The 22,577-nt window shown below is 35.4% G+C and overlaps 2 protein-coding genes across 2 annotated transcripts in view; one reads left to right on the forward strand and one right to left on the reverse strand.

Annotated features, from left to right (window-relative positions):
* Positions 1 to 22,577, forward strand: part of ACAD11 (acyl-CoA dehydrogenase family member 11) — a 93,607-nt gene that overhangs the window by 39,591 nt on the left and 31,439 nt on the right. Inside the window, 3 exon segments of the mRNA XM_007451695.1 lie at positions 3,927 to 4,004; positions 4,637 to 4,775; positions 9,578 to 9,676. Of these exon segments, the coding sequence (XP_007451757.1) occupies positions 3,927 to 4,004; positions 4,637 to 4,775; positions 9,578 to 9,676 (316 nt within the window).
* On the reverse strand, positions 10,560 to 14,588 carry ACKR4 (atypical chemokine receptor 4). Its single transcript, XM_007451691.1, has 2 exons — positions 14,512 to 14,588; positions 10,560 to 12,093 (listed from the first exon to the last, which is right to left on the reverse strand). Exon 2 carries the CDS (start codon positions 12,082 to 12,084, stop codon positions 11,032 to 11,034), a length of 1,053 nt encoding a protein of 350 aa, XP_007451753.1. The 5' UTR covers positions 12,085 to 12,093; positions 14,512 to 14,588; the 3' UTR covers positions 10,560 to 11,031.

Genomic DNA, 22,577 nt, shown 5'->3' on the forward strand with positions numbered 1-22,577 from the left:
CTAAAATATTACAAAGAATTTGTAATAAAGGAAAATGCTTTATGATAAAAGAAAAAGCACTCTAGTTTTAAAGGAAAGATTATCAACATTTTGTGTGGCAAGGAAAGCCATAATCATTTTGTGTCTGCAGATCTTTCAAATCTGGAGTATATCTACATCTAATAATGTGAGCTTTTTCTTTCTTTAAAAACTTGTACTAACATCCATAAAAACATTTTATCCTGTAAAATGACTCTGGACTGTACTAATCCCTGTTTATGAACATATGCATTTGAAAAGTAATTAGCTTTTTCAAAATAGAAGGGGGGAAAGCCTATAAAATTCTATCCAATATGATTATAACTACATATATAAAAACTAAAACAGTCATATCTAGAAAATAAGATTGTATCATATAATACACTAACATCTTGATAGTACATATCTTTAGCTAGTAAGACTCTTGATGACTTTTTCTTAATACTTTATGTATTTTTCCAATTTTCTATAATGGGAAAAAATAAGGTCAGTTTATGCTATTCTAATGACCTTTTGAAACTCCTTGGATATCATAAAGTAAGAACATCAGAACCCATCATCCATTTAAATGTTAAAAGGCAATTCTTCCTCAGGGGAGATGGGGAAATTGGTTGAAGGTAGTCAAAGGGTGTAAACTTTCAGTTATACTAGGGATGTAATATACAACATGATAAATATAATTAACACTGCTGTATGTTATATATGAAATATGAGTTCTCATCACAAGAAAAATATTTTTTCTATTTCTTTAATTTTGTATCTATATGAGATGATGTATGTTCACTAAACTTATTGTGATAATCATTTCATGATGTTTGTAAGTCAAATTATTATGCCATATACCTTAAAGATATACAGTGCTATATGTCAATTATATCTTAATAAAACTGGAAGAAAGAAAGAAATTTTAAAAAAGGGGCAATTCTTGCTATTTAAAATGGATGAGGAGTCCTAATAAAATAGCATGTAAAACAGGAAGCAGCAACATGACATATCTGAGAAACACACTTTTAACATAATGATAACATTAGTCATATTTTCCTACTGAGTTTAATAATATACTAGGGAGGAACTGTTGCTTCTTTTTTTCTAACTGACTTAAGTTAAAGTAAAAAACATATTATACTGCAAAATTATTTGTAGGCTTTAAGATTTGTAGGATTTAAGATTCTGAACCAACATAATACAAAGCAGTATCTCAATCAGTGAATGAGAAAATTAGATGTTAAAGGTGATATTTGGGGAGAATTGATCAGGCACCAAGCATATTTTCTGCTTTCTTTTTTCATCAGTAAACTCTTGTTCATACTTAAAGAATTAAAGAAAGCTTCTTTGTAATGAGATATTTTATTTTAATTCTGACTCCTACCATACCACAAATAGATTTTGCAAATCTCCAAATTGATAGACTTTAGAACAGGAAGTATTAAATAATACAAATTTTTAAATAATTATATAAATGGCATAATTTAATTTCTCAGAACTGTAGTGTCATAAAGAAGTAGTCACAGATGGGGAATTTGTACATGTATTACATAACATATATCTTATCAAACACAATTGCATTGACTATTTCCATAGTAATGTGAGGGATGGAAATAATAAACAACCCTAAACAGGAAATCTTCCAACTTAACTGACTTCCTGACAAAATGACAAGTGCTATTCATCCTGGTGCCTGTGAAAGAGCCATCCTTTGTCTTCTTGAAGTTTTAACTAAATATAACTGTATTCTATAAAGCAGAAACTAACACACCATTGTAAAGCAATTATACTCCAATAAAAATGTAAACAAAGAAAACAAGAAATCTACAAATGCACTACATCATCCATATCATTTTAGTTTATATATTTAAAAAATATATAGTTTATATATTCAATAAAGAGTTTTTTAAATAGAAAAAATATATATAACTGTATTCTAGACTAGCCATGCTTCAATAAAAGGAACATTTTAACATATTACTTATATGACTGTAAATTTTAGAAAATAATTTTGTAATTTGGAGTTTTGGCCAATGTTCATAGCCTTTAATTCAGTAATTCTACTAGCCTATGTGTAGAAAATAAGTACAGAGATGCTTTAATAGCAAAATATTGGAGAAGGCCCTTATAGTCCAATATTTTAGTTCATCTTGATTTAGTTGCACAAATTAGAGATTATTGTATTGTTTTTTATGTGGCTAGTTTTTAAATATCTATTTACCCATGTATTTATCACCTTATTTACTATTCCTTCTTACAACTCAGATGTTTCTTCTTGGATCAAGCTCCTTTAATGAGAATCTGCTAATAAACTTTTACCTTTTTTTTTCCTTTTATTTTCTTTTTTTTGCCTGAGAAAAGGGAAGTAATGATTCTCTCTGTATCATCATATCTTTTAACCACTCATATTTTCTTTCTATTGAATTTCTGTGCTTCATTCAAGAAAGGAATAATTTCTTCAGATCCTTCTTTCAATTTATTATTATTATTATTTTTTTGGCTGTATCTAATCTACTTTTCAAACTTGCATAGAGCAGTGGGTCTCATTATTTGGATTGTGTCAGAATTGCCTAGAGGGCTAGTTAAGATTACAGAAATAGGAATACAGAAGTAGACTCACTGAAGTAGGATAGGGCCTGGTCTCTTGTGTTTAACCAAGTGATTCTGATGCCACCAAAGTTTGAGAACCACTGCCATTGAATTTTTAAGTTTAATTACTATGGTTTTACTTTGCTTCAAGTTGCATTCAGTTCTTTTTCAACTTTGTCTGGCCAAGTTTGATAATCCTTTGTCATCCTTTTAATTCCTTCCTTTATTTTTGAAATCTACTGGGCACAAATACTTTATATTCTGTGTTTGATCATTATTCTATCTGGCCTTTGCAGGTGTGATTCTGTTTTGTTGAACTATTGTTTTTGTTAATTCTTGCTAATGGTGGCTTGTTACCTTGAGTGTTTAGTATTTTTTCATTCTGAACTCATGTTCTTTGGAATGGAATTTTATCTGCAGGGATTAGTTAAGACTTTTTATAAAAGCTCTTTTCCTCCAGAGTGAATTTGCTTTTGCTTCTGCCAGGTGCTTTCAAGCATTGTCACCAGGAACACTGTAAACTTAATTTTTGACTCAAAATTTTAGGGCCCCATAGGTCTGTGAATTAAGATCTCAAACTTGGGTGGAGACAGACTCAGGTTAGAAATGTTTCTTTTTTCTCTTCCGTCCTGTGAATGGCCTTTATTCCCTTGGTCTACCACTGAGGGGTGGGTTTTTGGTTTTGTTTTCTATTTTTTTCCAGTTAGGTTTTGCTGATCAGGCATCCTGGCTTTGGTGGAGGGAAGTGGTGAGCTCTGATCCTCCCTTTTGCCTTGTTTGGGGCATTTGGTTTCACCTCCTGACCCCTGCCTATGTGGCCCACTGCAAACTAGGGCCCAGGTGAACATAGATCAGCCTACATCCCCCAGACAAAGTTGGTTCCAGTGCTCACTCACACCTGAAGAGTCAGGCTTTTGTATTCCTGGCCTCTGAGGAATTTCCTTATTTTCTTTCCAGCATAGCTATGTATTATTACTACATGTATTTTATAAATTATTTTTAATATTTTACCCAGCATTTTTAGTTGTATTATCCTGGGAGGGGTTCTATGACCATCTAGTATGCCACATTGCTGAAAATGGAACACTCAAATCTTGGTATATAGGATTTTGAAAGTTAATCCTCTAATATAGAGGCAGCATAATTTTGTGAGGAGCAAACATCTAGAATTTTTTATACTTCTGTGTCTGGTTTCAGAAAGAAATTTTACTGATTCAGTAGCAGCTGAAAAAGCTTCTTCACCTAAGCATGTTTACTTTGGATATTAGCAGTTTATGGCATTATTTACTTTTCTAACTTTAACTAATGAACTTTTTTTCCTTTTATACTTTAAGGAGGTAATTGAGTTCTATGTTCAAAATGAAAATTCAGTAGACAAGTGGAAAAAACCTTTAGTGATTGATAAACTCAAGGTAAGAAAAATAAGAGAACCTTAAAAGTGGAGAATTTATATACAGGCATTTTTTGAGACCTTAGTTTGTTGTTGCTTCTGTTGTTATATACGTAGAGGATAATTACATCAATTATAACTTTTTAAAAAGAAAGTTAAAAATAGAATCTGTAATATACAAATTAGGTTACATAGTGTGTTGTGTATGGTATGTGATGAAGAAGACAGCCTCTTAACAGCTGTTCAAATTAAAAATACAATCAGCACTAGTCACTTGAGACTGAAGTTGAGGCAGGGTATTTTTCCCACATGGGCTTAATCCAATTTCATGTTTTCAGATTTTAACACGTTAGAAATTGAAATGGACAAAATAGTATATTTGGCATAATTACGCTCAGATGTAGGAGATTTTATAATCACTGTGATTCAATAAGAAGTACTCAAGTAAGCAAACTGAGTTTTCAGCCAAATCTAAGGAAGCTTAACTGTTAAGAAATTGATTTATAATGAATTAATAACTACTTGCATTGTAGAATACAATGAAATAAATAATTTCATAAGTTCAAAAGGCATAAATACCAGTATCTTTTAAAAATAAATAATTTTAGGTCATGATAAATTATGATAACTCTGGCATATTCATCACCTTGACAGGAAATGGCCAAAGCAGAAGGCCTCTGGAACTTGTTTTTGCCAGCTGTAAGCAGTCTCAGCCACGTAGACTATGCCTTGATTGCTGAAGAAACAGGAAAATGCTTTTTTGCTCCAGATGTCTTTAACTGCCAAGCACCAGGTTACTACATTATTTAAAAACAGAACTTTTCTCAGATATTTTGAGCAGTGTTTAAAATTTCTCTATTTTATGACAAGGAGGTTTTTCTACGCAAAGTCATTGATTTATAAATTTGTCTATAATTTTACTTTCAGTTACTATTATTTAAATATTTTTTAAAATGGACCTAAAGTTCTCATTGGATTATTCTTTTATTAAACATCATTACACTAAGAGTATTAGTGAATAGAAGTCACCACCAAAGGGATTGGCCATATAAGGTTTCCAGTTTTCTAACGGTATTAAACATATCTATGGTTAGTTAGAATGGATAGAGTTTTAAATCTTTTGGTTAGCCTCACTATCTCTCCATTTACTCACCAATTATTTATCAGTTGCCTACCATATGCCAAGCACTATTTTAGGAACTATCATGAAATAAAATACACAAAGATTCCTGCCTCATGGAGCTGGCATTCTAATAGAGAGAGACAAAAATAAACAATAGCTAGATTAAATAAGTAATTATATAGTAAGTTTGAAGATGAAAAGTGCTTTGGGGAAAAAAAACCGGCAAGGTAGGGGAGCTCTGGAGTGCTGAGGGACAGGTAATGTGTATAACAATTTAAGATGGAAGGCTCAGAATAGGCCTTATTAAGAAAATGACATTCAGTAAAGACTTAAAGAAGGTGAGAGAGTTAATCATGCTGAGATCTGGGGGAAGAGTTTTCATAGCACAGAGAACATAAAATGCAAAGGCCCTAAAGCAAGAGTGTGACTGGTGTATTTCAAGAATAGCCAAGGATGTCAGTGTGGCTGGGAAAGAATAGCAAAAGATATCAGAGAGGAAAGGGCCTTGTATGTTGGGACTTATAGGGCAGGTGAGTGCTTATACTTTCAGTGAAATGGGGATTTGAGCAGAGGAGTGACAAGATGTCACTTCAGTTTTAAAAGGATCCCTGTGGCTGCTATGTTGAGAATTAACAAAAGGAGAGAAGGAAGTAAGCAGGGAGTCTTGTTGTGATGGTCTTGGTGAGAGATGATGGGGATTTGTTCAAGGGAGTAGCAGTGGAGTGAGAAGTGGAAAGATTCTAAATATATTTTGAAGGCAGAGCCAAGAGGATTTCCTGATTGGTTATGAGGTATTAATGGGGGAGTCAAGGATGACTCCCCCATTACTCAAGCCTTCAAGGACTTTGGAATGAAAAATTGGAAGGATGAGGGAAGGAGACCAACTTTTCTTTAAAAAGGTAATATGGAAGGAATAAACCAGGAATGTAGTCTTTAGAAGGTGTTTTCAAACCCAGTTTGCAGAAGGAACCCCCTAAAAAGCTTTGAAAAAATCCGGATTCAGAGGCTTCATCCCTGGAGATTCTGACTCAGTAGGTCTAGGGTAGACACTTGATATGTCTTTTGTCTTTTTTCCCCAAAGTTGCTGTGGTTATTTTTGATGCTTCCAGTCAAGGACTGGCATTTGATTTGTAGTAGAAGGATAATTGTATAATATCCTATAGTGTCCCTGCACAAGTTAGGCCTCAGTTTTGCCTTTTGTGCTTATTGCACAAATAAGTACTGAAGCCTCCCAAAAAGAGTTAGTGAAGCGGGGAAGTGCCCAAAAGAGTTATGTTGGATGTCAGAGAAAACACAATCTAGTTGCTTCTCGAAGTGTTTCCACACTGGACTTTGACTCTTGCTTCTTGGGAATTATTAAGATAGTCCATAAACCTCTGATAATGGTTGAACTTGTCCCAGATATGGTTTTCTCTCTTCAAAACACTGATTTGTCTATTTACTGATGACTACATTTTAATCCAATAATGAGGCTACTGTAAAAGTAAATAAATCTATTCACAGAGTTTCTAAAGATTTTATCTCTTTATACGTAGCTATTATAGCATAATTTTGTGGAAAGAGAACTGGTAGTCTTTTGCTTAAAACTTTTTTTATTGCCACTCATAGTAAGATATATTTTATATTGTGACCCAATATGTAGTGTATGAAGCTGTATGTGTGTGTTCATGGATTGATTTATGGAAATGAGGGGAGAGACATATATTACTGAAAAAAAGCTTCATGAAACAAGTTTCCCTTACTTCATGAATTCATATATTTTCCACTGAGTCTAGTCTAATGTATTCTATTTTTATCTATTTTCATTTCTCAGAGAATGCTAGTCATATTCCATTGAATTAATTTTATGACACACTAATGGGTCATAATATGAAAAATAATGCTATAGAAGGCATCCATTGCAGATGCAGCTCTGCTGCTATTTTTCCCTTTGACCTATGAACTTTTCACTAGATGGTCATAGACTTTTTTCTAGTATTAAAATTTCATTAGTCTTTAGGTTATAATATGATACCACCAAACTGCTGAAATTTTAAAATTGGCAAGGGAAATACATTTTCTTTGACCAAAGTATGATAAGCAACTGTCCTCAGCAAACAAGATGTATAAAACCACAGGTAGAAAACTAGGCATTTTCTCTTTGTAGTGGAGATATCTTCATGAAGTCGTTCGGGCTATTGTGTTTTAGAGCACTGTGTTTTGCTTTATACAAAGCAGATAATGAAGGGAATATGATTGATGTCGATTAAATACTTAAGAGTTTTCTTAAGTGTATATGAGATGAATTTCTACTCAAGATACCCGAATTATTTCCCAAATAGTTATAAAATATTATGGGACACATATGTAGTCTTCTGATTTGCCTTTTGTTTTGGTTTGGTTTTTTTGCCCATCAATAAGTCATACAATATTGTATATTGGAATGTTGAAAATAGTCATTTTAATTCTAAAGCCGTTACTAGAAAATTTGGAGGCCTTTAGGCTAATTTGGGGGAAATTTTTTCTTTTTGTACAAGTAATTTATCTAGGCTTTTTTTTTTAACGAACCTATAAATGATAACTTTGGTTTGTCAGATTCTCAGAATAAACTAATTCTTGGAAAGTTTTTATTCAATATTTACCTCATTCGAACTATAAGAAACACTGGATTTAAAACAAGCAAAGAAAACAATGAACTTCATTAATTATAATTCAAGACTCATTTTCTCCCTCAGTTGAAAACAATTTTAAGCTTGTGTTAATCTACTAGGAATTGTGTGCATTTTAATATAACTTGGGCCCTGTTAGGAGTGCCTGAACAGAGTACAAACATGTTTTGAGAGACTTAACTTAGACTTAGCTCAATTTTCATAGGCATTTCAATAGCTGTCCTTAATATCATTGTAAGAGACGATATTGAAAAATTCTTCCTCAAAATCTTATAAGTAATCAGCATTCAAGAGAAAAGTTTTAGAGAGTATTTTTAGAAATTTGATGGGAATTAAAATCAGAGAAAGGCATCTAGAGCATTTTGCTCCACAGCAGACATGAAGCATTCTTTTTCACCTGAGAGTGATACTGCAGTGTATCATGTATTGCACAATGCCCTCTGAGGGCTGGAGAGGGTCTTTGAAGTTATCTATTGTCATTTTCTATCCAGGGCAGGGATTCCGTGTTTAGCATCCTTGAGATGTTACCTAGTACTTTTCTAGGTGGTATGGGATCACAAAAGTAAGAGCAGTGTCAGCGGTAAAAAGACAATAATTACTATGTGAGGTCAAAGGAAGGAGATATTTCTGATTGGGTACCTGGAGAGTCTTCACAATGCAGATGGCTAAGAAGCAGAAGTTTACTTAGGAGTGACAGGTAGAAATTCACCAGAGAGAAGGCCTGGCCCAAGCAAACATGTGGAAGTTAAAAAGCACAGGGTGTGTTTGAGGAAAACTTTCTGAAGACATTAAGTGTTGAGCAAGCTTTATAGAATGCAAAATAAATAGATTGGTGAAAGCATTCCTGATGGAATTTGCAGTTAGAAGTTGTTTAAGATACTACAGAAATAGAGTCACAGATGTCAAAAACAAATTTATGGTTACCAAGGGGTAAAGCGGTGGAGGGGAGTGGGAAGATAAATAGGGAGATTGGGATTAACATATACACATTACTATATATAAAACAGATAACTGCTGAGAACCTACTGTATAGCACAGGGAACTCTACTCAGTACTCTGTAATGACCTATATGGGAAAAGAATCTAAGAAAGAGTGGATATATGATTCACTTTTCTGTACAGCAGAAACTAACATGACATTGTAAATCAACTATACTCCAATAAAAATTAATTTTAAAAAAAAGAAAAAAAAGAAGTTGTTTAAGATACTAAACCTATGGTGGGGAAATCTGGCTTGCAAATATGTAGTACAGATTTTCATTGTGGGAAGTAAAGAACGATTTTTTTTTTTTTTCTGTACTTGGGCCTCTCGCTGTTGTGGCCTCTCCTGTTGCGGAGCACAGGCTCCGGACGCGCAGGCTCAGCGGCCATGACTCATGGGCCCAGCCACTCCGCGGCATGTGGGATCTTCCCGGACCGGTGCAGGAACCCGCGTCCCCTGCATCGGCAGGCGGACTCTCAACCACTGCGCCACCAGGGAAACCCAAGAACGATATTTTTAATGCACATTTGATGATTGGAGAAAAGATTGAGTTGTATCCCAAGTCATATATCACTGAGGATGCCAAGAACACAATTCAGATAGTTGATCTATGTTGAGTTGTTCTAAATACTTCATTTATTCATTCATTTTTCCAATGCACATTTATTGAATACCTACTATGTGTAGGTTGTAGGAGAACCAGGAGGAATGGGGGAAGGGTAGGAAGATGAAAAAGACAAAGATGCCTCTGTCCTCAAAGAGTTCACATTTCTTTAACTAAGTGTCTTTTGTAAACTAATGGTGTCTGCCTGCCTGTAAATTCAGCCTTTGCTTATTTATAGAGCCCGATGTAGCTTCAAGTGATGCCACAAATATTGAATGTAGCATCCAGCAAGATGGAGATAGCTATGTAATTAACGGCAAGAAATGGTGGTGCACTGGTGAGTATTCTATTGATTCTTCATGCCAGATACTGTGCTAGAATAATAAGATACATAGTTATTCATTTCATGACCACAGTTCTTTAAATTCTGTCTTCGAAAGCATTTTCAGATTTAGAAATAGTTGATAAAAAGAAAAGTAATTTTAAAATTAAGAGCAGAAAACGTCTTTTTTTTTTTTACAGTTTGTGAGAGAAAAAATTTATATTAGTGCACACTATTTTTGACCATTGTCATTTCTATCAAAATTAAATTTTAATAGGGGCATATTACATGGACTATAATAATTTATATATAATTGTTTTTAAAGAGATAAGCAGTCCATATTATTAAAAATAATTTATTGTGGTACATATTTTCATTGTTTAAAAATACAAGTATTTAAGTGAAAAATAAGAGTCTTGGGGTTTCCCTCGTGGTGCAGTGGTTGAGAGTCCGCCTGCCGATGCGGGGAACACGGGTTCGTGCCCCGGTCCGGGAGGATCCCACATGCCACGTAGCAGCTAGGCCCGTGAGCCATGGCCGCTGAGCCTGCACGTCCGGAGCCTGTGCTCCACAACGGGAGAGGCCACAACAGTGAGAGGCCCGAGTACCGAAAAAGAAAAAAAAAAAAAGAGTCTTTAGACATAGGAAAATATATTATTTAGTCAACCCTCAGTCATTAACTCACGTAAATGGATGAGCCCTTTAGGCAGTTATAAAAATTGAAACCTAGATAAATGTGATTGTCTGAGGATTGCTTCTAGAGTATAAATGATAAATCTAACAGGATAACCAGCTTATTACTAAAGAAAGTTGACATCATAAAAGCAAATTACATGTTTAGAAACATACCAGTAATATATTACAATAGCCAGAAAAGCTTTTTATGTTTTTGTTTTGTTTTGTTTTGTTTTGATTGCCAATTGTTATTCTCTCTGGAGTTTTATGAAATCTCTTACAAATTAAGAAACAAGAAAGAAAAAGACATTGAATTTTGCTGCATAGTTATTCAAGTACTAAAATTATGCAGGGAAATTGTTCTTATATTAAAATTTAGATAATTTAAAATAATTATAAATGCCCCTTAATTTAAATTTCTTTAATAATCTGTTTTAGATGACCTAACTTATAGTGTTTTTCTTATGTATGACTGTTACTACAGTTTTCCTATATTGTTAATTTTAATTTCCATGTTTTATGCATTTTTTTTTTCTTGGCTTCTACACCACTCCCCTTCCCCACCCTAACCTCTTCTTTGTTATAAGTTGCCACCACAGTGTTTGAGATTTGAATTTCAGAAAAATGCAGATGTTTGATCTGAGGGAGAAACCTCATTCATGTGTATCGAAGCAAGAGACAGAGCAGTTTTATATTTAAATGCTGAAAGTACTGGTTGGCTCTGTAGCATCTTCAGAATCAAAAGGAATCTCCTCCACATTTTGTCTTTGTCTTCTCCAGGACCCATATTTCTTGGCAACTTTCATGATGTAGATTTTAAAAGAGTTTCCCATAAAAACATACAGGACCGGGTTGAGGCAGCTGTGAAAGAGTGCAATGCTCTCTGTGATTTGGATGGCAACATCCATACGTTTGCTCATGTCGCAGTTGGTGATCAGGGAGTAGATGATATCTATGGCTTGGCAGAACTTGACAATGTTATAAGGCAGCTGAGTGACAAGGAAAACTATGACCACTGTGAGCAGAATTTTGAGGGGCCGAGATTTTGTAATGTTTGGCATCTTGATGAGCGTCTTTGCTGTGATGAAGTAGCACACTGCCATAATAAGAAAGGGTATTACAAATCCAACGCAGATTTCCAGAATTTGAATTGATGCTTTCATTGATGTTCCTAGGTGGTATGGAAAGATGGGAATGCACCTAGCCTTGTGATTTACTGTATAAAAAACCAGCTGAGGTATACTCAGCAAGATGGCAGCCATCCAGACACAGAAACAGATGAGCCAACATTGTTTTTGCACTCCCAATTGACTGGGGGCTTTAGTTATTGCCCAATATCTGTCTATGCTGATACAAGCCAGAAACTGCATTCCAGAGACAAAGTTGACCGTGTACAAGGCTGAAGTGACTTTGCACATGATTTTCCCTAAAACCCACCCATGAACTGCATTAACTGCCCAAAAAGGCAGAGTGAATAGAAGGAGTAAATCTGCCACTGCCAAATTCAGGATGTACACATCTGTCTTGGTTCGCCTCTTTTTGTAATGGGCATAAATCGCCACTATTATGGAATTGCCTGCAAGTCCAATGATGAAAGCTATTGTGAAGAAGGCAGGCAGGAAAACTTTTGCAAATTTTCTGACCTCTTCTTTTATACAGATCACTTCATACTGACTATAGTCATGAGTGTCATTCATTTCATTTTCCTCATAATAGTAATCTGTTGACTGGTTGTGTTCCAAAGCCATGGCTCCAATCTAAATGGCAAAAAGAATACAGGATATTTATTTTAATATTGCTTAAGTGGAAATGCTTTTGATCTAGCATATGTTTTATTCTTTTATTAGAGAATAGATTGTTGCCATAACATATGTGAGCCTGAACCTGCCACTCTTTGAAACTCTTTAATGGAAGCCACGTTGGAATATATCCCCAAGAGTAGTTTTTCATCCCTTGTTTTTACAAGTTTGTGTACAGGAGCTGGGATTTACAGAGGGAAGATAAAAATAATACCCTGGGGAATTTTATTAATCATTAAACCCTGTAACTTTTACATGTATAACTTTGTGATTCTTACACAGTATATTGACAATAAATTAAATTTTAAAATTAAAATAATTTTATTTATTTAAAATAAATATTATTTTTATATATTTATGAATTTATTTTAAAATAAGTTAAATATATTATCTCAGCATTTTACTTAATTTTACTGGTTGGCTTTTATAAAACAAAGTCTCCTCTAGTTAGCTTCCCTCCAAAACCTGTCACTACATGCTGATTGTAAACTACTATTTGGTAGCACTGTTGTTCCACTAGTCACCTAAGCCTTCAGCCTGTACCATCCTTGATTTATCTCTTATCTTCAACCCTGATTTCCAGTCAGCCCCTAAATTCTGATTTTACCTCCCAAATAGGTCTCAAATCTGTCTCTTCCTTTTAATCTGTGCTCCTTGACACATCCACACAATTCGACCATCATTATTACCTGGCCTATTACAATATCTTCCCACGTGGCATCCTACTGTTCTTTTTTTTTTTTTTTTTGCGGTATATGGGCCTCTCACTGTTGTGGTCTCTCCCATTGCAGAGCACAGGCTCCGGACGCGCAGGCTCAGCGGCCATGGCTCACGGGCCCAGCCGCTCTGCGGCCTGTGGGATCTTCCCAGACCGGGGCACGAACCCATGTCCCCTGCATCAGCAGGTGGACTCTCAACCACTGCGCCACCAGGGAAGCCCCATCCTACTGTTCTTATTCCTCCTTACCACCTCCTTGTCAAAACATTTTTCTTACTGCCATCAGAGTGCTCTCTCTAAAATGTCAATCCATCACTGCTGCTTATTAGCTCCTCACCTGAAAGGCACATCCCTTCATCTGAAAGATACAATCTAAGCTCCTTACCATGATACCCAAGGCTCCTTCTATAATGTTGTCCTACCCATGGTTCCTGCTACATCCCTCTACTGTGCAGCCTGCACGGTAGACAGTAACAATATTGATTTGCCAGAGATTTTCTGGCACACACCATGCTGCAGCACATGTCTACATCATTACTCATTCTGTTCTTTTATCTGATGGACTATTTCCTGCGCTTCCCTTGAAGGGCCAGTTCCTACCCAGTTAACTTAGATGTCACCTCTCCAGAAGACTTTCCCAATCCAATAACTGTATCTGCATATCTCTCAGAGAACTGACCCCATCCTATGGAAGACATGTTTCTCAGACTACCTTTTCCCTCTGTGCTCTAAGTTCCCTAAGACTATGACCTGTTGGATTTATGTTTATAATTAATACCCGAAGAGAGTGCCTGGCTCACTCTAGGTGCCCAGCAAATATTTGTCAAACTAAAGGTTTTACCAATAGGTATAAAGCTATTACTCTAGAATGGAAGGATGATACTCCAGGAATCTCATGTCTCTTCATTAAGTTATTCTACTGTACTGGCTATTAACACCCGGTAGTATTAAGATAAGCTTGCACAGAATTCACAAGTTTTAAAATATATATAATAATAACTTTCAGTGTTTTTATTATAGTGCTGAGTTTTGTTATGCTTTTTCCTTAGCCCTTCTGTCTCCCTTTATCCTTAAAGTTATTTGAAAAGTTCCAATCTGGAAGACTACTTTAGTCTTCGTTTTCTTATATGTTAATTATTAATATGGTGGGAACTTTGTTCTTTCCTTCTCTTTTATCACACAAATCTTGAACCCGGTGATAAGATATAATATGGCCAAACAGTATAAGATATTAAGGAAAGATATTTTAAAAGAATTAATCATACTAAAAATATGAATAAATAAGCGTAGGAATGGAAACTATTTGCAGAAGTGATCCTTCTGGCAGAAACATAGAAACACATTTAAATGCCTTTGTAATTATCAATCATAAGAATAAAAAAATTTAACAATAAAACAAAGCAGGAAAAAATGATATAGCAAAGCCTATTATTAACAAAGTTTTATAGGCAAGTAATGGTATTAAAATAATATTTTCTTCTTGCTATATTCATATTTTTGTTTTAAGGTTAACATGTATAAATTTTCAAATAGCTCTTTTCTGCACATGTAAACTTTTATGCATCAAGAGTCCCTCTACATACATAAATATACCAAACCTTTGGGCTTAACAAAAAATCATATACAAGTCTGAATGGAAAAAGAAAGAAAAAACCAACCTGTTTCTGTCAGCAGACAGGAGCAGTCTTGAGTGCAGAGAGTAAGATAGAATGACCTCTGTAACTCAGCATACTTTTATTTTCGTTTTATACCCCGCCTTTGTCTTACATCCAGTAAGGCTTTCAGGAAATTTAACCTTGTGAGCACTTGATCTTTTATTTTATGTATAACCATCCTGTGAACTCAAATCCAAGTTCTTAAGTGTCCTAGGTTACAAACTTGAAGGAATTCAGTGTCGTTTCAAAAACTACAGACCTTTCGAAGTTTCCACTTAGCCAAAGGGAACAGGAATGTGCCTGCAGCTGAGGTACTGACTGCCAAACCAAAAGAATTCATCAGAGCGCCTCAAGGCAGCTAACAAGTATTTACTTGTAGGTAGCATCTAGACAAATACTCTCTAAAATTATTTTGTCTAGGAAAGAAAACAAAAATGATTGTAACCTAGAAAGTTATCTTTGTGAAGACTAAATTATCAAAAACTAAATTCTAAGTAATCATTAGGCATTTATAGTAGAATTAAAATCTTTATACCACATCATTTTGTATTTTGCTTAAACTATGAGACTCCCCTTGGCCTCACTGTACTCCTTATCTGTCCTTGACCCCAGAGTATGACTTTCCCCACAACTTTAAATTCTTGTGCCTTCCTTTAATCTTCTTCAATGGCCAGCTCCAAACTTTCAAAATCCTTCTGTCTGGAAAGGCTATCTCCGGCTATCTCCCCCTCCCCCTACTTCCAAACAAATGAAAGTTGAGAAAGAAGATAAATGTATGCAGATTTAACCCTTGGCCTTGACTCTCCTTATATTTGCATAACAGTTCCCTTATTTACTTTATCTAGGCTCAGTCTCCCCCTGCAGAAGTTATTTCAGACCAATGCCATTTTTTCTACAAGCAACTGATCTAACTTTCCTGTTGATTCACAGAAAAGAGACTCTAGAGCACTGGGGCCTTCATCTTCCCACAGTATGTGTCTGGGGGTACAGCCAACTTCTCCTCCTTGTTATCCACTAGTCTTTGAGAAGAGTTATTTGCATGCAGCTAAACCATTTCACCAAGAAAAAAATGCCTGACCAAATGTAAAATAGATAGTTAGTGGGAAGCAGCCCCATAGCACAGGAAGATCAGCTCAGTGCTTTGTGACCATCTAGAGGGGTGGGATAGGTAGGGTGGGAGGGAGGGAGACACAAGAGGGAAGAGATATGGGGATATATGTATATGTATAAGTGATTCACTTTGTTATACAGCAGAAACTAACACACCATTGTAAACCAATTATACTCCAATAAAGATGTTTAAAAAATAAATAAATAAAATAAAACACTTCCAAATTGTAAAAAAGAAAAAAAATGCCTGGATTTGTAGTATTAGACATTTTCCATGGTGTAAACACTCCCACCATGGCCAATTTCAGCTACAAATGTGAAGTCACTGAGGGCAAAGTTGCTAAGAGATGAGCATATCAGCTTTCCTTAGCAGACTCTAGCACAATTCTTCCAAAAGAGGCATCTCTTCTCCTTACCATGGCTGATCATTACTCTGATCTCTTGCTGCTTGCTGAGGGATACTGCTCTTAAATTTATCCCTGCCCTCTCTAGACTCTGGTCTTTTGCCTTCTTTTACCTCTTATTCTTCTTTATCTTATGTATTTTGTGGGCAGGAGGAAGCAAATAAGCAACCTTCCACTAAATTCTTAGAATGGCCTACCCTCCATCCCTCATTGCCTCTCTGACTTATTTCCTTCTCCTCCCCTTTACTTGCTTATTCTGCCACACCAACCTCCTTGCTGTTTTGAAATGTGCTAGGCACATTCCTTCTTAAGGTTTTTGTACTGGCTCTTCTATCTGCCTGGAATGTGCTTCCTTTCAGTACTTGCAAGGCTCACTCCCTCATGTCTTTCCAGTCTTTGTCCAATCACCACCTTCTCACTGAGGCAACCCCTGATTATTCTATTTAAAATACCCTTCACAAACAAAACAAATGAACAAACATAACAAAAGAGAAACAGAGTTATAGATACAGAGAACAAACCAATGGTTGCCGCCAGGTGGGAGGGGGATGGGGGAGGAAAGAAACAGGTAAGGGAGATTAAGAGATTACAAACTCCTTTTTTTTTTTTTTTTTTCCGTACTCGGGCCTCTCACTGTTGTGGCCTCTCACAGGCTCCGCACACGCAGGCTCCGCACACGCAGGCTCAGCACACGCAGGCTCAGCCCACGGGCCCAGCCGCTCTGCAGCACGTGGGATCCTCCCAGACTGGGACACAAACCCGTGTCTCCTGCATCGGCAGGCAGACTCGCAACCACTGCACCACCAGGGGAGCCCGAGATTACAAACTCTTAAAAAGAGATTACAGGGCTTCCCTGGTGGTGCAGTGGCTAAGAATCCGCCTGCCAATGCAAGGAACACAGGTTCAAGCCCTGGTCTGGGAAGATCCCACATGCCTCGGAGCAACTAAGCCCACATACCACAACTACCGAGCCTGTGCTCTAGATCCAGAGCTCCGCAACAAGAGAAGCCACAGCAATGAGAAGCCCGTGGGCACCGCAACAAATAGTAGCCCCTGCTTGCCCGAAGACCCAATGTAGCCAAAAATAAATAAATGTATAAAAACAAATACATCTTTGTTGATATGTATACATTTAATACATTATTCCATAGCGTGTATCAAATTTTCAAAAAAAAAAAGGATTACAAACTTCCAGTTGCAAAATAAATGAGTCATGGGGATGAAATGTATAGTGTGAGGTATATAGCCAATAAGTAAGCAATATCTTTGTACGTTGACATATCATAACTAGATTTATCGTAGTGGTCAGTTTAAAATGTTTAGAAATATCCAGTCACTGTCGTGTAACAGGAACTAACATAGTGTTGTAGGTCAATTGTACTTCAAAAACAAACAAACATAAAAAAAAGAGATCAGATATGTGGTTGCAAGAGGCAGGTGGAAGGGGAAGGGGAAGCACCAATCAGTGCTTAAGTAACTTATCTTCCACAGACTTATAAATTTAGCAATGCAGCTGGAATTTTAGATCCAGATCTTTAGTCTTAGACGATTTCTACTTTTTCATACTATCCCTTATGCATATGTATAATTCCATGATGTCATCTATTATAGAATTTTGATACATATTTATAGATATTTTGATACATATTTATAGATATTTAAAAGTATCTGTCCTTTTCCTTCATTTCCTCCCCCATGTACTTTCAACCACATACTTTCTTGTAAATAGGATTCCCTTCTTGTAAATCAGTTATAAAGTTCTTTACATCTTTTCAATTCGGTCATTATTTTTGCTGACTCAAACACATACCCAGCCCTTGGGGCATAAAGGGTCTCAGGATCAAGCTTCCTCTGGTAGTATATAGTGAGTCACACCTTTGTATGAAACATGGTGAAACTAGCTCACTGACTGACCTTTTCCTGTATTTTCCTCCTCAACAGAACTAGAAGAGGTGTTAATAGGGAATACTTGACAACATTTGAAAGTCAATCATAAAGCTTGGAGGATAGGGAAAGGCATCACTTACCTTAGGCAACTTTTCAGAGTATTCACTTGATGCTTCTTTAGCACCTTTTTTTTTTTGTACCTCTCTTCCACTTGCCTTCCACCATAAGTTGATTCCAACTGGCTTCTCACCATAAATTGTCTCTCACCCTTCCTCACCAGTCCTAACATAGCAATGTCCCTGGTTCCTATAGAATCACTCTCTCCACACCCATTTCTCATCTTCCTCTTGTAGTGCCATTTTTCTCAGTATTAGGTGCTTGGGAAGCAATCTGACTAAACTATATTTTACATTTTCACTGAAAATGTCTTTGATATTGAGATACAAATTGAACATTATTTAATAATCTTATGATTACTCTTTAGTGTCCATACTACATATTGAATTCATATTGTATATGAGTTTTTTATTTAGCATTTTTGCTTAAGCATTTTCATGTTATTCAAACTCACTATAAATGACATTTTTCATAGCTAAATAATATTTTATGTGGATTATCATAATTTGACTTACCATTCAACTGCTATAGGACTTTGAATGTTTCCAGCATTTTGCTATTACAAATAATGTTATAGAGAGCATCTTTGTAGATATGGTAGGAAACTGCACTTAATCTAATCTTACTGAGGAATGTTGAAGAATGGGACTAACCATGTATAACTATCCCTTTTCTTATTACACTAAAGATAGCATTCTGTAGAATAATCTTAGAGTTCTTTCAATTAAGTGCATAGAAATCTTCCTTATTCTTTTTATAAGGGTTCCATTATGTGGACATACCATATAATAGTCTCCTATTGATGGATATTGATTTATGCCCAATTCTTTGCAAGTATAAACAATACTACTACAGTTAATAATCTACATCTGTCAGTTCATTCAGAAGCAGGTATATCTGTAGGATAAATCCCAGAAGTTGAATTGGTGGATCAAAGGATAAACAAATCTGTAATTTTGATGGATAGTACCAAATTGTACTACATAGGGATGGTATTACTTTGCACTTTCACCAATAATATATGGAAGTGTCTATTTCCCTAGAACGTTGCCAGTTGAATGTGTTATTCCACTACCATCTTGCTGTCTTAAATGACTTGTAACAGATTCAGTACCCTTCCCCTGCCCTTGCCAGCTATGTGTGAGATTATTTTCCCTAAATTGTTTTTTGCTTTAATTTTGTTTCTTACTGTACAATAATTTTATACAGATAAACCAGTCAATCTTTTTCGTTTGATTTCTTTCTTTTTTTTTTTGGCTGCGTGCAGGGATTGAAGCCGGGGCCTTGGCAGTGAGAGCTCAGAGCCCTAACCACTGGACTGCCAGGGAATTCCCACATTTATTTTTGAGGCTTAACATTTCTTTCCCATCCAGAGATTTCATAGATACTAAATTGTTTTTTCTTCTAGTTTTTTTAATGTCTTTTTTAATAAATAAATAAATTTATTTATTTATTTATTTTTGGTTGCGTTGGGTCTTCATTGCTGTGCACAGGCTTCTCACTGCAGTGGCTTCTCTTTTTATGACACATGGGCTCTAGGTGTGTGGGCTTCGGTAGTTGTGGTGTGTGGGCTTCGGTAGTTGTGGTGCGTGGGCTTCAGTAGTTGTGGCTCGTGGGCCTTAGAGCACAGGCTCAGTAGTTGTGGCGCACAGGCTTTGTTGCTCCGCAGCATGTGGGATCTTCCCAGACCAGGGTTTGAACCCGTGTCCCATGCATTGGCAGGCGGATTCTTAACCACTGCACCACCGGGGAAGCCCTTTAATGTCTTGATTATTTAAATTTATTTTAAATTTTCAATTCTGATCTATTTGGACCTGATTTTGATCCAACTATATTTTGTAATAGTGACAGCATGTAACATTTATTGAATACTTATTAAATGTAAACCTTCCTAGCAGTAGCGTAAGTGAATTTCAAAGGTTGTTTCCCCTATTAATAATAGAACATATTCCAAGGGCACACATGTGATTTTTTTTTTCTTAATCGAATGATAAACTTTTTCTTTTTTTTAACAAGTGGAAATTTCATTGTAAAATGTTACTTAACTCATATTGGTTTTTTATTCATATTTGAATTAAAGCTAAGTATTAATATTAATGCTAAGACCAAATGAAGTTTAAGTATTTCACCTCAGAAGTTCAATGTTGGCAGAAGAAATGCCTTGAGACTTTGTACATGGCTAACTGCACTTCGCATTATATTATTGTTTATATCACTTTTTTTTTATTGTTACAGACCATATCCATACCCAATAGTCATGTTTTTCTCTACCTGTCATCTTTCCTTGTGTTAGAGAATGATTTTGTTTGATAACCATGTGGTTGTAAGAGCTTGTGAAATTAAAACTCATCAGCAAATAGTAAAATGTCCTTTTCAGCCTGACTTAATCCTGGCACTTGAACAGTCTTGAAATACCACAGAGTCTGGATTAAAAACAAAATTATCTTATCTATGCCATCTGTTTTCATTCATGAAGGCCTGTGACACAGCAGATATATTTAGATGTTTTCTGGTCTATTCAGATTTCCTTTAATATATTTAATTTATGACATTTTGTATCCTGTTCATTAACTAAAATAACATGAGAACAAAAACTCCCTTTAGAAGAAGGACATTTCTGTTGCTGCACCTGCCAAATTATGCTTGTAGCTAAGATGAGATTATATATTTGTGAGAGAGTTTTCCCATTTTCTAAAACATCAAGGTTAAATCAAAATATTTCAAAATTTACAGCTTATATATTCACCCGTACTTCCTTTACTTAATGACCCCAAAAAGGAGAGCCAATTTAGAAGTTTTATCTTTTTAGAATCTGAATTGTTTTCCATATTAGATTGAGCAAAGCAGAATTAAAGAATTATTTGCCTTGTTTCTTGAGTTTCTTCAAAATTTATCTGATATCTGAAATCTGTTGGGCACTTACATAAAGCTCTGGCAACAGTTTTTTATCATATAAAGAGCAAGACAAGAAATACTATTGGGAAATATTAGAGAGAAATATAGAATTGGAAAAAGATGGGAATTGTAGAGAAGATTTTACTTTTGAAGGATTCAGCTTCTGTTTATCTAGAATTAAAATCCATGAAACCTTAAAAGATTTACCCAAAATGTTCTTGATTACCAGGATAAAAAGTAGACAAAGAAAAGATCTGTAATGAAAATGAACCCCAAGTCATACCATTATGTCCTAGTCTGATTTTCAGAAGTACACCCACCAAGGAGACAATGTGTTATATGGGGCAAGTGGCCTGACTCTTCAGCCTAAGGGCCTCAAGTCTTCATACGAGTGAAAGCTCAAAAACCCCAAGTAGAAAAATATCCAGTTGAAAAATTAAAAGTAAGCCTTTCTGGAAAAGACTCTTTTCTCAATAATTTCTAGCTAAGAATCAAAGCATGATTACATATTATTGCAGAGCCAGTAGGAATCAGGGTAAAAAAAATTCCCCCAGCCCAGTGTTTTCAGATAAGAAATTTCAGTTAAGATGCACGGTGTAAATTAAGTATTATCATCTAACATTTGAATCATCCTGATGTTCTTCGGGTTGATCCTCAGATTTGTGGAATTCATTTTCTATGTATTAGCACCTATAAAAATCAGAAGGACACACTGTTGTAAAAATAACTAAACACAATTTGGAAAGTCAGACATGGTTCAATAAAGGAGGATAGTCAAGTGGGCTCAACATCAAGAGTATAACATCTTAGATTTTTAAAACTTGATTTTGAAATATGTGAATGGGGAAATCTTTTCTCATTAAAATCTGGAAGATGTAGCAGCTGAAACATCCTTCTTATAAAAAGTTCTTTCAGAACTGATTGAAAAGTAGATTCCATTAAATTTGGAGAAACCCAAATTATCGAGCATTGGTTTTAAAACAATTGCATTTTAATCTTTTTTCTCTTTGCCCTGAATATCAATTTCTTTATTAGTCCAATAATTTGTTTTCCAATACCTCTTATATATATATATCATTTCACATAAGTGAAACTCTGTTGGATAATTTTTTTAAAGTGGGAATTGACACATATTTTTAAAATTTTTATTGGAGTATAGTTGCCTTACAATATTGTGTTAGTTTCTACTGTACAACAAGGTGAATCAGCTATACGTATACATATATACCTTCTTTTTTGGATTTCCTTCCCATTTAGGTCACCACAGAGTACTGAGTAGAGTTCCCTGTGCTACACAGTAGGTTCTTATTAGTTATCTATGCATTTTATCTTAACTATATTTTACTTTACATGTGTAATTCACAATACAGAATAATTGAGGGGAATAGAATTGTTAGCTCTTGGTTTTATTGGTTTAAAAATTTTAGAGCTTCTAAGATTCCTAATTCTGCTTCCTAAATCATATTTTGAGGTGATCATTGCATTTCTTTTTTTTTTTTTTGACATCTTTATTGGAGTTTTACAATGGTGTGTTAGTTTCTGCTTTATAACAAAGTGAATCAGTTATACACATATATCCCCATATCTCTTCCCTCTTGTGTCTCCCTCCCCCCCACACTCCCTATCCCACCCCTCTAGGTGGTCACAAAGCACAGA

This window comes from Lipotes vexillifer, unplaced genomic scaffold, assembly GCF_000442215.2.
Source record: "Lipotes vexillifer unplaced genomic scaffold, Lipotes_vexillifer_v1.1 scaffold1271, whole genome shotgun sequence".
In the NCBI taxonomy this organism is placed as follows: Eukaryota; Metazoa; Chordata; class Mammalia; order Artiodactyla; family Lipotidae; genus Lipotes; species Lipotes vexillifer.

Excerpts from the sequence above, each read along its gene's own strand:
- ACKR4 (XM_007451691.1), bottom strand. The coding sequence starts at position 12,084 with ATGGCTTTGGAACACAACCAGTCAACAGATTACTATTATGAGGAAAAT.